Consider the following 18,293-nt stretch of genomic DNA (forward strand, 5'->3'; position numbering starts at 1 on the left):
TCCATGGGTCCGGAAACCAATAAAGACGTCCCCCCATCCCAGATATGGGTGAGGGCGCACCTTAATGCTGAAGGAGCCTTGTCCGCGGGTCTGGATAAGCCCGCTCTCGACTTGCAAGACCAAGTTTGCTTGGAGCCACTAGAGGAGGCCCTGAACGGCTTTGATCTCTTGTCAGTCCCCCCGAGGGACGAAAAAACTTCTTATGAGCCGAGAAAAATAGCCCACATCTACGACGAGGGTCCTTGCCCTTATTAGCCTGTGGAAGAAAGGTACTCTTCCCCCCTGTGAGACCCCTAATGATGTCATCCAGGGTAGCTCCAAACAGGTGATCTCCTTGAAAAGGAGGATCAGTCAAGGCCTTCTTTGAAGTCTGGTCCGCAGACTAGCATTTGAGCCAAAAAAATATGCCGAAGGACCACTGCTGAAACAGAGAGTCTAGCAACTAGGGGAGCCGCATCCAAAGAGGCATTACAGATAAACTGCAGCCCCTGGACCAACTTGTCCGCCAGCTCAGCAAAGGAAGGGGGGAGCTGCTCCACCTCCAGGTCACGGCGCAAAAGCTTAGCCTACTAAGACAGAGTTTGTGACACCAGTGCAATGGTAAATACCGGCCTCAGAGCCGATCCAGCCAGGGTGTATATATTGCGGGCCACAGCCTCCGCCTTCCTCTCAGCCGAGTCCTTAAAGGTTGGGGACTCTTCAAACTGAATCATGGATGCTTTGTTCAATCTGGAGACCTAAGGGTCCACCACCGGTGGAACAGTCCACTTTTTAAGAAGGGACTCCTCATAAGGGTACCGCATAGCAAATAGCTTAGAGACCACAAGGGAGCGTTTTGGCCGTTCCCACTCTTTAGCGACAATTCTGTCAAAATAGGCGGGGAAAGGAAACACCTTTGCCGCTCTGGATGGCTTGTGAGTGCCAAAGGGAACCGACACCTCAGTTGCAGCTTTAGCTGCGTCCTCTATTTTTAAGGTCTCACGCACAGATACCATCAGTGAATCCACCAGCGCCTTTTCGTGCGCGGTTGTAGAAGTGGAGGAATCCTTCTCACTATCTGAGAACTCAGGGCGCGTGGTCGCAGACCCAGCAGAATGACCCACGTCCGGGGCGGTCGAATCAGATTCAGGATCTGAGGAGACACATGAGGCAGGGGTGCTTTTTGCCAGCCTGTTGCCCAAAAAACACCTCCATCCGGGACACAAAGGACTCCAGGACTGCTGTCAGTGCATCGATGGATGGTTGGGACCCGGAGAGCCCCGTCACCTCTGAGAGGGGATCAAGTGGGGAAATGTGCTCCAAAGACTCATGGAGTCAATAGGGGAACCCCACAAGAAAAGATGTAAAAACACTGCTAAGGGACACCCCCCCTGCTCTGGCAGCAGCACTCGGTCGCCAGTAACAGAGCACCTAATCGATCCTTAGCAGAGAGGCAGAGGACCACCAGACTGACCACCCAGCAGAAACAGGCACCTGCAGCCACGAGGATAATCTTCACTCCACGTGCGGCGATCAGGAAGTGACAAGATCCAGGAGTCAGCACCAGGGGATGAGGAGGGTCTCCCGCCGTCATGGCCACCACTATTTTCAATAGCAAACCACCACAAAAATGGCTGCCGGACTACACAAACATGGCCGCCTTGCAATGAGCACACAGGCTACAGCAAAATGGCAGTCCTGCGCGGGATCCCTAGGCTTCAGAAAGGGGGGGCCCCTGGTAGGAGCCCCCACAAGGTACCGGCGCATCCCCCCACCCCCATCGCCAGCACAGCACCCTGCCCCTACCCCGGGCAGTGGACAAGGCCACCCCACATCCCCAGCGTCAGTAAAGGAGGGGAGTGATATGGCCCACAGGGACCACCAGACGGATGGGGGGGTGCCTAACAGGAAGGAGGGGAACCCAGGAGTCCAAATGTACCATGGAGTGGCCCACATTCACCCCAAAACCCTCCAGGGGGAGAGGGGGGACAGCCACTTACAATACCAGGAACCATACGGGCACCGCTTCAGACAAAACCTCCTCTCCATCGAAATGGGAGTGCTGTCGGCCAGGAGGAACGCTGCGACTCGGGCCGAGACCGGTCGTATGCGACCTCTCGAGGCATTTAACTCGCAGGCCAGCCCCCCGTCCGGTGGGACTATGTCACGGCCAACCTAGCAGGGTGCTGAGGTCTACGCGTTCTCGCTGGCCAGACTGGGGCGACCACTGGATGTAGAATATCCAGCCCATCGCCCAGTCCGGCAGTTGATTGTAGATCTCGCTGGAATAAAAACAGGAGAAAAAAATTCTATCTAAAGAAAAAAATTGCCAAGACCAGAGGTAAAATAAAAATGAACTACCTATAGCAAAGAGAGGGAGTATACCCCCTGGTACTGCCCATAGGCATAGCCAGACTTTTTTTTCTGCCTAGTGTCCTACTCCTGTAGGGGGCAGTATAACCCAATTGTTAAGAAGATCAGGAGCTGTGTCCTTTAATGAATGAAAGAGAAATGTGCAACTGCTACCCATGTTTGGGGTGCCATTAAGAAATAATAATAATAAGTGGTGTACCAAAATGAAAGTTCTGGACCGAAACTGAAAATTCAGGATGCTATTGGTCAAAAACCGAAACTGAAATGGGCAGTTAAAAAAAAAAATAATAATAATAATATATATGTGTTTTTATATATAATGTTATTGTAGTTGACTTTTTATTTATTATCATGAATTTAAATAAATATGAATTAATTTTCAGCCATTGTTTTTTTTTTTTTATTTGTCCGATAGGCTGTTTTCACACGGAGTAGTTTTGGAAGCGCTTTTACTTTAACAAAAAGTGCAAGAAAAGCTGAAGAAAAAAACATCCATTTAAATTCTATGTATGTCTTCACAATGGTTCATTGCACTTCCGTGGCGGTGTTTAAAATCCCGCTTGCCGTATTTTTGTTGCATATTTGGTCAGTTAAAAAAAAAAAAACACGCACCAAAACGCACCTTTTTGAAAACGTGGCAAAAAAGCATAAAAAATGCACCTGTGTTGCTTGTGCAACACACATGCAAAATCACCGTGTTTTTCAGCGAACATTATCAGCACCTTTTTTCCTATCGGCAAAACGACCCTAACCCTATTTTCGGCAGTTCATTTTCGGTGGCCGATATACTGTATTGGCGCATTCCTAATATTATTATTATTAATAACAATTTCCCTTAACAAATAACAGCATCTCGTTTTAGCGCATTTCTCACACTTTTGCAGAAACTCCCATTTCTGCCTGTGTTTCCACTACACTCATTGTGAATGGGGCCTAATACTTCCCTATTCATGCAGACTGAATTTTACAATAACTCTGCTTTAACTTCTTTTAAAGAATACCATCATTAGAGCATGTTAATTACTTTATAGAGACAATAAAAATAAATCAATTACGGTTTAGTTTATTTAGTAAATACTTACAATATTTTGTTCTTCCTTTGCACAGAATTACTGATTTTTATAGTGCTATCATTGTATTTTGTTAAATGTTATCATTAGGACATAGTAAAGGTGATCTGCTATGTGGATTAAGTATAAAATGGTTCAGCAAGGAAACCCAAGTAAAAATCTTCTGTTCCTTCCTGGTTCTCGCTCCGTCTTTAACCTTTTCCATACTGCTGTAGTGACACCTATAGGTTTATATGTTTCTGACAGCCAATGATTTTAGAACAAAGCAAACTAAAACCTCTCTGATTACCTGCATAAAGACACAAGGGAGAGTGAATGCCAACAATCTAAGCTATGAAGAATTTTAGTCATTCCTAATTTAAAGGACACAGACAGAAATGACTGGCATTGGCATGGTAATTCGATTTTTAGCTTTATTTTCTAGTTTAAAAAATAATGGCAGTTCTGGGTGTATGTGCACAGCTGGAGATGTATATGGCCAATATTTTCCATAGTCGGGCTGTATACATACAGTACTTTTATTACATAGGGACAGGGCCGTGCAGAGACCTTTGGAAGGGCAGGTGCTCAAAGTATAAAAGGGGCACATGGAACAGGGCTTTAAATAGGGCTGTGCTCAAAATATCAATACAGTAATGTATCGTGACGCATTCCTTCCTGATACACGTATCGATACAGATGATTCTGTATTGATAGGGCAGAAAAAAGCTGTGATGCAGCTTTGAAAAAGAAACAGAACAGAAGAGACTATTTTAAATGTAAAAGTTAAAAAATATTTTGTGTCTTAAGTTGTGCCAACCTGAAGACTTTTTCTTCTCTGTTATACAGAATAATAAAGAAGGTACTTGCTGGCTGGTACTGCTGGCTGGTACTGCTGGCTCCTCTGAGACACATCAACGTCGGAGTATGAGGAGCAGCGCTGGAGGAAGCATGAAGAGCCGATGCTTCCTGTATCTCTCCTCTTACAGACGGAGTGTATTTGATATCACTTCGCCTGTGACAGGACGGAGGCGGAACTATACAGGACTTTCTGACACAGGATATGCTGACAGCCGGGACATCGCGCGACACTTGCGGGTGTCAGGGAGCTGCAGCCCAAATGCCGGAAAGTCCCGCACCTCACAGGAGACTTTGAATGGCTGCCTTGACAAAAGGGCACAAGGGGCAAATGCTCAAGAGCAACCCCCCCCCCTCCTTCCCTGCACGTGCCTGCATAGGGATGAGTGAAACAGAGTTTTTTCTTTGCTGAAACTTCAGTAAAACTCAACATTTCAGTAAAATTTCACAATTATAAAATTCAAGATACACTGCTCAAAAAAATTAGAGGAACACAGATCTCAATAAGGAAAAATAACATACTGGATATCTATACTGATATGGACTGGGTAATGTGTTAGGAACGAAAGGATGCCACATCGTTTAATGAAAATGAAAATTATCAACCTACAGAGGGCTGAATTCAAAGACATCCCGCATATCAAAGTGAAAAAATGATGCAGCAGTCTAGTCAGTTTTTCTGGAATTTCATTGCAGCAACTCAAAATGGTACTCAGTAGTTTGTATGGCCCCCACATGCTTGTATGCATGCCTTACAACATCGGGGAATGCTCCTAATGAGACGACGGATGATGTCCTGGGGTATTTCCTCCCAGATCTGGACCAGGGCATCACTGAGAGTTAGGTGCAACCTGGTGGCGTCTGATGGACCGAAACATAATGTTCTATTAAGTCAGGTGAGCGTGGGGGGGCATTCAATGGTATCAATTCCTTCATTCTACAAGAACTGGCTGCATACTCTTGCCACATGAGGCCGGGCATTGTTGTGCTCAAGGAGGAACCCAGGAGCCACTGCACCAGCATAGGGTCTGACAATGGGTTCAGGGATTTCATCCCAATACCTAATGGCAGTCAGGGTGCCATTGTCTAGCCCAGCCTTTTTCAACCAGGGTGCCCAGGCACCCTGGAGCACCTTGAGGTTTCTTCAGGGGTACCTTGGCAAAATACCTATAGATTGCACAAAAATCGTATACAAGCCAGCAGGTGGATCAAGCCTAACTTTTACTTACACAAAACCACACACGTTTTCATTATGCACCATTACAACCTTCTAGCCACCGGCATCCTAACAACTAATGACATCGGCAGTTGATAAGATGGATGTTGGTTGTCTGCATAGCATCCTTGTTTGATTCTTCCCTGTCCCTGTCTGTCAGCACTGGGGTCACATTAGGTGAGTGATGGAGGAAAAACTGAGGGAAAAGAGAAACATTGGCATACTAGTCAGTACCAGTGTGCAGAAGTGTATTTGATTTGGAAGAAGAAATTGCCTCTAACGTTGGGCGTCCTACGTGTGTGGATGTTGATGCATTATATAAAATTATTAAAATAGCTTTTTACATTTTAGAATGGGGTGCCTCCAGACTGTCCATAATTTTGGAGGGTGCCTCGAGACTCTCCATAATTTTGGAGGGTGCCTCCAGACTGTCCAAAATTTTGGAGGACGCCTCAAGGCTGTCCATAATTTTGGAGGGTACCTTGACTGAAAAAAGGTTGAAAAACACTGCTCTAGCCTGTAGAGGTCTGAGCAGCCCTCCATGGATTTGCCTCCCCAGACCATCACTTACCCACCACCAAACCGGTCGTGCTGAACGATGTTACAGGCAGCATAATGTTCTCCAGGGCTTCTCCAGACCCTTTCACCTGTGTAACATGTGCTCAGGGTGAACCTGCTCTCATATGTGAAAAGCACAGTGCGCCAGTGGCGGACCTGCCAGTTCTGGTATTCACTGGCAAATGCCAATCGAGCTCCACGGTGTCGGGCAGTGAGCACAGGGCCCACTAAAGGACGTCGACCCTCAGGCCCCTCATGAAGTCTGTTTCTGATTGTTTGGTCAGAGACATTCACACCAGTGACCTACTGGAGGTAATTGTATAGGGCTCTGGCCGTGCTCATCCTGTTCCTCCTTGCACAAAGGAGCAAATACTAGTCCTGCTAAAGGGTTGAGGAACTTCTACCGCCCGATCCAGCTCTCCTAGAGTAATTACCTATCTCCTGGAATCTCCTCCATGCTCTTGAGACTGTGCTGGGAGACCTTCTGGCAATGGCACACATTGATGTGCCATCGTGGAGGAGTTGGACTGCCTGTGCAACCTCTATAGAGTCCAGGTATCGCCTCATGCTATCAGTAGTGACACTGACCCTAGCCAAAGCAAAGGTAGTGAATAACAGTAAGAAAAAATTAGTAGGGAAAAGAAAAATTAATTGCCCTCCACCTGTAAAATCGTTCCTGTTTTGGGGGTTGTCTCATTGTTGCCCATCTAATGCACCGGTTGTTAATTTAATTAACACCAAAGCAGCTGAAACTGATTAACAACCCTCTCTGCTACCTAACTGACCAGATCAATATCCCAGGAGTTTAATTGACTTGATGCTATACTCCTTTAATTTTTTTGAGCAGTGTACAATGCAGTCAAAAGAGAGGTACAAGTGTAAGGAGTTTTTGAAGGAAGTTAAGGATGCAACGTGCTTTTATCAGATCCTGAGGTTTGTGTACGTTTCTTTAAAAAATATTTTTCAAATATGATTTTATATTTTTATAATTATTTTAATTTTTTTAGGTTCACATTAAGTGTCAGCATGTAGTAATCACATGGCTTTGTTTATCATGAAAGGCTTTGCTTTAGTATTAGTTCATCATCAAAGCCAATGATCCCCATTGACGTGATCAGAAAACAAAGCAATGTTTTTTTTTTTTACATCTTTCGCCTAAGCAGTCTGCATTGCAAAATTTGAGGCTAATTTCAGTATTTCAAGAAATGGGAAAATGGCAATTTCCCTTTGAAAATGAAAGCGGTATTAAATCCAAAATTAATATGTATTAAATTGTAGCTTACCAATTCCTACAGTGCCTTGAAAAAGTATTCATACCCCTTGAAATTATCCACATTTTGTCATGTTACAACTAAAAACATAAATGTATGTTATTGGGATTTTATATGATAGACCAACTGAAAGTTGCACAGAATTGTGAAGTGGAAGGAAAATGATAAATGGTTTTCAACATTTTTTACAAATAAATATGTGAAAAGTGAGGCGTGCATTTGTATTCAGCCCCTGAGTCGATAATTTGTAGAACCACCTTTCGCTGCAATTACAGCTGCAAGTCTTTTTGGGGATGTCTCTACCAGCTTTGCACATCTAGAGAGTGAAATTTTTGCCCATTCTACTTTGCAAATTAGCTCAAGCTCTTTTAGATTGGATGGAGAGTGTCTGTGAACAGCAACTTTCAATTCTTGCCACAGATTCTCAACTGGATTTAGGTCTGGACTTTAAATGAGCCATTCTAACACATGAATATGCTTTGATCCATTGTAGCTCTGGCTGTATGTTTAGGGTCGTTGTCCTTCTGAAAGCTGAACCCCTGCCACGGTCTCAAGCCTTTTGCAGACTCTACCAGGTTTTCTTTAAGATTGCCCTGTATTCGGTTCCATCCATCTTCCAATCAACTCTGACCAGCTTCTCTGACCCTGCTGAAGAAAATCATCCCCACAACATGCTACTACCACCATGTTTCACAGGGGGGATGGTGTGTTCAGGGTGATGTTTAGTGTTAGTTTTCCGCCACACATAATGTTTTGCTTTTAGGCCAAAAAGTTAAATTTTGGTCTCATCTGACCAGAGCACCTTCTTCCACATGTTTGCTTTGTCCCCCACATGGCTTCTCGCAAACTGCAAATGGGAATGGCTTTCTTCTTGCCACTCTTCCATAAAGGCCAGATTTGTGGAGTGCACGACTAATAGTTGTCCTGTGGACAGATTTTCCCACCTGAGCACTGGATCTCTGCAGCTTCTCCAGAGTTACCATGGGCCTCTTGGCTGCTTCTCTGATTAATGCTTTCCTAAAGCCTCGTACACACGTACCGATCGTCGGCCGAACGATCGGCCGTCTTTTGTCCAGGGCTGTCATGTCTGTTGAAAACTGCAAAAGACTGCACACAAATTTTGTCGGCCAACAACAGCCAACTGCAGAAGTGATGTCATGTGATGGTTTACTTTCCTTGTCTTTTTTCTTTTCTGAGCATGCCCAGTCTTGCAAATCTGCTGTCTGTCGGCCGAAATCTGTACTGACTGGCGAACAATCAGCCGTTCTGGTGTTGGCCAACAAAAATTTTAATGCCTGCACGACAGATTCTGTTCGGCCGAAAATGCGCTGTCGGCTGTCGGAAGCATCATACTAACAAGCCTACAATCGGCCGATCGGTCGTCGGCCGAATATTTACGGCCGACAATCGGTACGTGTGTACGGGGCTTTAGGCAGCCTGTCAATTTAGGATAATGGCCATGTCTTGGTAGGTTTGCAGTTGTGCCATACTCTTTCCATTTTCAGATGGTGGATTGAACAGTGCTCCGTGAGATGTTCAAAGCTTGGGAGATTTTTTTTTTTATACCCTAACCCTGATTTAAACTTCTCCATGCCCTGTCTGATGTGTTCATTGGCCTTCATGATGCTGTTTGTTCAATAAGGTTCTCTAACAAACCTCTGAGGGCTTCATAGAACAGCTGTATTTATACTGAGATTAAATTACACACAGATGGACTCTATTTAGTAATTTGGTGACTTCTGAAGGCAGTTGGTTCCACTAGATTTTAGTTAGGAGTATCAGAGTAAAGGGGGCTGAATACAAATGCATGCCTTTTCAGATATTTATTTGTGAAAAATTTGGAAAACCATTTATCATTTTCTTTCCACTTCACATTATGTGCCACTTTGTGTTGGTCTATCACAGAAAATCCCAATAAAATACATTTATGTTTTTGGTGTTAACGTGACAAAATGTTGAAAATGGGTATAAATACTTTAAGAGACTGTAGATGTGGTGGCTGCATGCTTTTTTTAAAATATATATTTATTGATATTTTTTTTTCACCTGGTGATCCAGTACAAACCTTTTTTTTTTTTTTAACTTCCACTACAGACCAAGCTGTCCAGACAATGCGCAACTTTTATTTATTCACCTAAAACCTTTATCCTAAAGGAAAAAAAAACTGTTGCTGCAACTGCTTAACCACTTCTGGAACGGAAGATTTTCCCCCTTAATGACCAGGCCATTTTTTGCGATTTGGCACTGCGTTACTTTAACGGACAATTGCGCGGTTGTGTGACACTGTACCCAAATAAAATTGATGTTCTTTTTTTCCCCACAAATAGAGCTTTCTTTTGGTGGTAATTGATCACTTCTGCAATTTTCATTTTTTTCGCTATAAACAAAACAATAAAAAGCGACAATTCTGAAAAAAAAAAAAAAAAAAATATTTTTCACTTTCTGCTATATAATATTCCCAATAAAAAAAAATGTAAAAATCAAATTTTTTTCATTATTTTGGGCCAATTTGTATTCTGCTACATATTTATGGTAAAAAAACAATCCCAATAAGTGTATATTGATTGGTTTGCGCAAACGTTAAAGTGTCTACAAACTAGGGGAAAGATCTAGGTCAATTTTATTTATTTATTGTTACTAGTAATAACGGCGATCAGCGATTTTTAGCAGAACTGTGACATTGCGGCGGACAGATCGGACACTTGACATTTTTGGGGGGACCAGTGACATTAATATAGTAATCAATTCTAAAAATATGCACTGTCACTGTAATAATGACACTGGCAGGGAAGGGGTAAACACTAGGGGCGATCAAAGGGTTAAATATGTCCCTAGGGGGTGCTTTCTGTGTGGGGGACGGACCTATGGAATGAACACAGGGACCTGTGTTCCTAAATAGGAGGAACACAGGATCCCTGTGTTCATTGCTGACAGAACAGAGGTCTGCCCTGTTTACAATGGCAGACCGCCATTCTGTCTCCACAGAGAGCGATCACGGGTGCCCGACGGCAATCGCGACCACGGGCACCGCAGATCAGTTTCCCCGCTGGCGAATGGGCACGTGCGCGCCGCTCCCGCCAAGCAAAGTACGGGTATACGTATGTTTACTTTTAAATAAACTAAGAATCTTTTTTGTGGAATTACGCTATGTGGATTTATTTTTCCTCCTCTAATATGGTATATCCCGATCTGCTCCTATGAGAGTGTCTGTGTGACGGGGACAACACATAGTGGACCTGCGTGCTGGATTTATATATCAAGAGGCACAATAACTGGTTTATAATTTTACTAGCTACCACTTTCACCAATCACCAGTGTGGGGTGATTGGTGAAAGGAGCACCCCGAGTGAGGTTTGGCACACAATATTTCACAAAAGATTCTTTGCACAGAATATATTCACCTTTCTGCACTTTAATTTAATTTTTTTTTAGGAATATTATTGTATGGACATTGTCAATGATTTTTTTTGTGATTTTTACGTATTTATTTACTTTTGCTCTTTTTATGGATATGAATTGCTTTGTTATCCTACATTTATTTCACTGATTTTTTCACAGATATGAATTGTTTTTTATAATATATTTTTCTATTTTTTTATCACTAACTTTAACATATTATTGCGCTGATTATTGGAGAAATTATTATTATGGAGTATGATTATTGCACTTTTTTGTAAGATATTATAGGATATATATGATGGGAAGGTAGATTTGTGCTGATTTATAGTTTGTTGATCGACTTTATGCTGCACATTCCTGCAGACAATTAGCTGCAACTCCGTATTTCTGGATTCTAATTAGAAGCCACTGATCATTCCTGGCACCAAATCCCCTTTTTTGCCACGTTTATGAAACCTCCCTGCTCTGTTTTCACTCGTTAAGAGCTAAGGAAGTACTTGGATCGCAGATACATAAAAGTATAAGAACAGCTATTTAATTCTCAGTATTTATTTGTGAGAATGACCAATTGCCTTTGTTCTAGTTTCTTTTGTGTTCTATGGTTTCTGACCATACAACTGAAATAAAGCACATTATTAGCTGTCTTTTATATATAAATATTTTGCCTACTTCAATATTGGATTGAAAAATGTCTATTTACAAAACAGGACAATACCCCCATAGGAGTAAAAGTGGAATGTTCATTTAAGAGGAGTTTGATCATCCAATGCTGCTTTTAATTAGCTGTGAGTTAGCTTTATAATTGGATAGGTACAGTGGACTTTGCCAGTTAATTAAAGTCAATGACAGTTAAGTCTATTGAGTAAATATATATTATTTAATGGGATAGTTATATGTTCCCGTCTCTCCCTCTCTCGCTTTAGCCCCCGCGCACTCAATTCCTAGCACAAAGAACGGGACGGAGGTGAAAGGAAAGGCTGTCTATACCGAGCTGTGGTTTATAATCCTGATGGCCTTGCTGGGCTTATTGCTGTTGGCCATTTTTCTGTCCCTGGTGCTGCAGAGGAAGCTGACCAAACAGCCGTTCCCAAGGGAGCGCCCACCGCTAGTTCCTCTACAACAGAGGATGTCACCGTCAAATTACTCCGAAAATGAAACCTACGCGGTATGTATGTCATTCCAAAACTGAAATATTTTTTAAAAGACATTTAAAGGGTTTGTTAACTCAACACCTCATATTCTTGATATGTGGCTGCTGTACCATGTACTTGTATGAGAAATAATCCCTGTTCTCTTTGTATTGCTTTCTTTATGTTAAATCACTGGTGTTCCTGCCTTGCTTTCCTATTAAAAACTGATCACACTAAGCAGGAGAGCACACCATGGTCAGTTCTTTAGCTATTCTGGGAACACAGTATGCTCTCCTCAAATGATGAGACTTGTCCTGACACTCCCCCGGTGCACAGCCATTTACTGGGAAGCTCAGTGTGCTGCTGCTGCTCCTTCTCCTCCCCAAGCTCTTATGCTTTTATGCAGCTGAGAACAGAGGTAATGTGATCACTTATTAAAAAGGGAAAAAGGTATTTTTTTTTTTTTTTAATGACTATACAAAAATGTTTTGCCTTTCATTTCTATTTTAAACTGAATAGGTTGATTTACAAGGTGGTCGTTTACAAGTGCTTTAAGGTTTTATTCAGTTACAGGATAGAGAAACTGAACATGTATCAGTATACATAAATCACCAAAGAGGTGAAGCACTTAAAACTCAAATTAACTTTTAGGCACGCCATAGATGAATCAATTTTCTTTCCTTCCACAGCGGGTGGAAGGAAAGAAAATTGCTCTATTACCCCATAAACACAGTCCATACCGTTGTTTTCTGCCAGGAAGAAACCAAAATTACGATTACTTATAGGCCGCTGGCATTAATCGCATGTAGAAAAATCAAACAGGATGGTTTTGCCCAAGTCCATCGATACAACTAGCCTGCCCATACATGAATCGAAATTCTGCCAGTCCCTGTTTAAATAATCTAAATACAAACCCAATTCCAAAAAAGTTTGGACACTGTACAAATTGTGAATAAAAACAGAATGCAATAATGTGGAAGTTTCAAATTTCAATATTTTATTCAGAATACAACATAGATGACATATCAAAGGTTTAAACTGAGAAAATTTATAATTTTAAGGAAAAAATAAGTTGATTTTAAATTTCATGGCATCAACACATCTCAAAAAAGTTGGGACAAGGCCATGTTTCCCACTGTGTGGCATCCCCTCTTCTTTTTATAACAGTCTGCAAATGTCTGGGGAGTGAGGTGACAAGTTGCTCAAGTTTAGGAATGTTGTCCCATTCTCGTCTAATACAGGCTTCTGGTTGCTCAACTGTCTTAGGTCTTCTTTGTTGCATCTTCCTCTTTATGATTCACCAAATGTTTTCTATGGGTGAAAGATCTGGACTGCAGGCTGGCCATTTCAGTACCCGGATCCTTCTTCCACGCAGCCATGATGTTGTAATTGATGCAGTATGTGGTCTGGCATTGTCATGTTGGAAAATGCAAGGTCTTCCCTGAAAGAGACGACGTCTGGATGGGAGCATATGTTGTTCTAGAACTTGGATATACCTTTCAGCATTGATGGTGCCTTTCCAGATGTGTAAGCTGCCCATGCCACACACACTTATGCAACCCCATACCATCAGAGATGCAGGCTTCTGAACTGAGCGCTGATAACAACTTGGGTTGTCCTTGTCCTCTTTAGTCCAAATGACATGGCGTCCCAGTTTTCCAAAAAGAACTTCAATTTTTGATTTGTCTGACCACAGAACAGTTTTCCACTTTGCCAAAGTTCATTTTAAATGAGCCTTGGCCCGGAAAAAACGCCTGCGCTTCTGGATCATGTTTAGATATGGCTTCTTTCTTGGCATATAGAATTTTAGCTGGCAACGGCGAATGGCACGGTTGATTTTGTTCACCGACAATGTTTTCTGGAAGTATTCCTGAGCCCATGTTGTGATTTCCATTACAGTAGCATTCCTGTATGTGATGCAGTGCCGTCTAAGGGCCCGAAGATCACCGCCATCCAGTATGGTTTTCCGGCCTTGACCCTTACGCACAGAGATTGTTCCAGAATTCTCTGAATCTTTGGATGATATTATGCACTGTAGATGATGAGAACTTCAAAATCTTTGCAATTTTTCTCTGAGAAACTCCTTTCTGATATTGCTCCACTATTTTTTGCCGATGCATTGGGGGAATTGGTGATCCTCTGCCCATCTTGACTTCTGAGAGACACTGCCACTCTGAGAGACTCTTTGTATACCCAATCATGTTGCCAATTGACCTTATAAGTTGCAAATTGGTCTTCCAGCTGTTCCTTATATGTACATTTAACTTTTCTGGCCTCTTATTGCTACCTGTCCCAACTTTTTTGGAATGTGTAGCTCTCAAGAAATCCAAAATGAGACAATATTTGGCATGACATTTCAAAATGTCTGACTTTCAACATTTGATATGTTATCTATATTATATTGTGAATAAAATATAAGTTTATGAGATTTGTAAATTAGTCCATTCCTTTTTTACTCACAATTTGTACAGTGTCCCAACTTTTTTGAAATTGGGTTTGTATATTCCAAGTACATCAAAACAAAAGATGTTCAAAGTCTTACAGCTTGTTGACTTTTTGAAGCAGCCAAAGCCTGGATAGAAAGCTCGTCTCCTGCCAGCAGCTACACATTGTGACCATTGCACTCTGTAGTAAAACATTAGTCTCATCTTATGGGTCCAACATTCCCCCCTACAGGATTAGACCTAGAACTCTGCAATCATCAAAATTCATGTTCCCCGCTTATTGGACAGCTCTGGCTCTGTAGTGTGGGTGTTGGATCTCTGCATTGAAATAACTGCTTTCCCACATAGAGCAAGGGTCTCTCTATGAAGTATAATGGTAGAGGTCAGACTTTCCTTCTCAGGCTGTGACTGCTTTAGAAAGTGTGCAAACTGTAAGACATTGAACATCTTTTGTTTTGATGCACCCAGGAATGTATTTAAATTATTTTAACCTGAGGGTTCAATTGGGATTGTATACAGTATATCTGTGTAAAAGTGTGGTCAAACCATCATGGTTTTTCCTGAAATTAAAACTTTATTTTGCAAAGCTGGATTTAAAATAGGGACCTCTTGCACATTATTATAGTGTGCTCTGTAGAGCACTCGCCTCCCTTTATAAAAATGGAGCTTTTTAAAGATGTTGAAGGAATCCAGTGAATAATAATTTCTTCTCCTCTTGCTGCCTACCTAATGCATGTGTGTGTGCTTCATCACCCACATGCCCAACATATACATCCATAGATGGTTAAGGTTTCTGTGCTGTGTCATAGACAGCTCCTGATCTCCAGTAATGATTGGGAGCTGGCGGAACAGGCTCCCAATCATGTGTCCACTCTGTTAGCCAATCACAGGGGTCACATGATTGAGCAGTCTGCCCTGCCCACCAGGCGTAAAGACTCAGTAAAAGGGGGCTGGGTGGGAAGAGGGTTAAAACTCAACTCTGTTTTTAGAGAGCTTTGGGAGGGTTAGATCCACTGTCCAGTTTGTATTGGCATTTGTGTCCTGATAGTGAGATTCCCCCTCACTTCCTGTCAGGATTTTAGCTGCTTAGGCTTTAATTAACCACTTCCCACCCAGGCCAATTCTGAGACTTCTCTCTTGCATGTAAAAAATTAATTAGAACCCCCAAATATTAGATATGTTTTTCTAGCAGAGACCCTAGGGAATAAAATGGTGGTTGTTGCAACTTTTTATGTCGCATGGTATTTGCGCAGCAATTTTTCAAACTTTTTTTTTTTGGGAAAATAAACTGTTTCAGGAATTAAAAAAAAAAAAAAAAAACACTAAAGTTAGCCCAATTTCTTTGTATAATGTGAAAGATGATGTTACACCGAGTTAATAGATACCTAACATGTCACGCTTTAAAATTGTGGAATGGCGCCACACTTTGGTGCTTCAAAATCTCCATAGGCGAACCTTTAAAAAAATCTCAGGTTACCTGTTAATAGTTACAGAGGAGGTCTTGGGCTAGAATTATTGCTCTCACTTTAACGTTCGCGGCAATACCTCACATGTGTGGTTTGAATGCCACTTACATGTGCAGGCGCGACCTAAATATGCGTGCGCTTCTGAGAGCAAGTACGTGGAAATAGGTGCGCTTTACATTTTTTTATTGTTTATTTTATATTTGTTTATAGTTTGACACTTTCCTTTTACATTTTTTTTTTGTTTTATCACTTTTATTTCTATTACAAGGAATGTAAACATCCTTTATAATAGGAATAGGGCATGACAGGTCCTCTTTACAGCAAGATCTGGGCTTCTAGGCTGGAAAGCCTAAAATCAAAAAAAGGAGCTCGGCTTCCAAGCTGAGGCAACGTCAGTATTTACAACTGCCAAGGCCGGACGTGATATCATAACGTCGCGCCCAGCCTCCGAAGGTCATAGAGACTACCAACGGAGGATAACTTCTCCAGCTCACCAATTGCACGGGTGGTCAGCGGGGGGGGGGGGGGGAGATGTCCCCTCCCGCCTGTAAAAACAATTAAGCGGCTCAACAGCCCCTATGTTTTTACGGTGCAGGGAATTGCCTGCTGAAAAATAATATATCTGAATGATGCCTGTAGCTGGAGTCCTTTTAAAAATGTGCAAGAATACACAGCATGCTTGCACATTATGACTAACGTCTGCCCCCAGCGATGACAGGTCCTCACTTCCGGTCTTTGTTTTATTGCCATTAAGAACCTCCTCCTTGGCCATTGTAGTTTTTATTTTTTTTTTTGTGCATGGGGTGCCATATGCTGAAGCTACATTATTTTGGCACTAAACTCCTACTCTTGGCATCTTACAGACATGTGCCAGTTAATTTACAGTAAAAATGTGAGCAGGAAGGGAAAGCGTTTTTTTTTTTTTTTTTGGTTGTTTTTTGCCAGAGGAGACATGCAAAGTCTTTGACCAAAAAACTCTACCTTATAGTACCAATGTCAATTGGGCTAGTTTTCATTTCTGCGCATGTTGATTTCTGACTTCTGTAGACTTAAAACACATTTCAATAAAAACAAATAAAATGCTAAATCTTAGGTGCATGGGAAAACATCCAAATGCATGTTTCATCTGCTTAGAAGTCTCTACTCTACTTTTCCTCACTGACTCTTGCGCTCTCTTTTGCTTCCTGTATCCATCTCTGTACATTGCCATCTAGAAACTCTCTGATAGTCAGCAACCTACTCTGCCCCCTTCAGCAGTTCAAGCCTCCAACCCAGGCAGTTGTGCTGAAAATCTACTAGAAAAGGTAAGACACAGCATACCATCGAATAAGAACTAGGGAAGATGGAACAACCTTTGTTGATTAAAGCATTTGTAACCCTATATAAATCTATCTATCTATATATATCCTGTTCCTTTAAAGTATGTGAAACAGTACAGTGCTTGTGCTGTGTAATTTGTCCCTTTGTATAAAGTAATATACCTGGCTGATCCTGCCTGTCCCTGTGTCCGCTGCTGATCAATTATACAATGGTCAGCTTACGTACCTCAGTCATCACGCTCTCTCCTCTCTGTTGTATCTCCTCCTCCCTCCTTGCCGGTCAGTTCCAATGCCTGTGTGTATTTTATCAAGATCTAAACTACTAGATGTCCATTTTTGTAAAACTCTAATCATCCATGCCTTATCTCACAGTGGTCACATGACCTTCCTCTGCTGGCCAGTTGATGTCAGAGGGTTATCTCTGCCCCTCCCTCTGCATTCCTTACATGGGGATGATCGAGCAGAGGAATGTAACTGACAGCAAGCAGAGGAATGTCACTGACAGCAAGTCATTGCTGTGAGATAAGGTATTTACAGTTAGAATTTTTAAAAACATACACATAGTGCTATACATCTCGATTAAACAGAGGGGATGGCAGTGTTTTATCATCCTGACTTTACAACCACTTTAACCTGTGTTAGCACAGATACCATATCGGTCTTGAAAAAAATACTTGTCACTGATGCTGACATAAAAAAGTCCTTCTTGACTTTATCATCCCTAAATTCCTAAAATGTATTTATAATTTCTATATCCTTCCTGACTTTTCAATGCTCCCTAACTTCCCATATAATTTATGATGTCCTACTACCAGAATTTGAAAAGAGTTGGGACGCTGTGTAAAATCTACAAAAAAAAAACAGAATGCAAAAATTTGCAAAGCTCATAAACCCATATTTTATTCACAATAGAAAATAGAAAACATATCAAAAGTTTAAACTGAGAAAATGTACAATTTTAAGAAAAAAATAGGGGGATTTTGAAAATGATGGTAGCAACATCTCAAAAATGTTGGTACAGGGCAACAACGCTGGCAAAGTACAACTCTAATTCTAAAAAAGTTGGGACAGAGCCATGTTTACCACAGTGTAGCAACCCCTCTTCAAACAACACACTGTTAACCCCTGGGAACTGAGGAGACCAGTTGCTGGAGTTTTGGGAGAGGAACGTGGTCCCATCCTTGCCTAACTTCTGCTCTTAAACCTGGATATAACTTTCACCATTGTTGGT

The 18,293-nt window shown here is 41.9% G+C and overlaps 1 protein-coding gene across 1 annotated transcript in view; it reads left to right on the top strand.

The window, feature by feature from the left end:
• Positions 1-18,293, top strand: part of USH2A (usherin) — a gene marked incomplete at its 5' end in the record, with an annotated part of 1,334,617 nt that overhangs the window by 1,304,094 nt on the left and 12,230 nt on the right. The window contains 2 exons of the mRNA XM_082250984.1: positions 11,627-11,868; positions 16,958-17,047. Of these exons, the coding sequence (XP_082107110.1) occupies positions 11,627-11,868; positions 16,958-17,047 (332 nt within the window). The remainder of the gene's footprint in view (positions 1-11,626; positions 11,869-16,957; positions 17,048-18,293) is intronic.

The sequence above is a fragment of the Pelophylax lessonae genome (assembly GCF_965119305.1).
Source record: "Pelophylax lessonae genome assembly, chromosome: 3".
Taxonomy (NCBI): domain Eukaryota; kingdom Metazoa; phylum Chordata; class Amphibia; order Anura; family Ranidae; genus Pelophylax; species Pelophylax lessonae.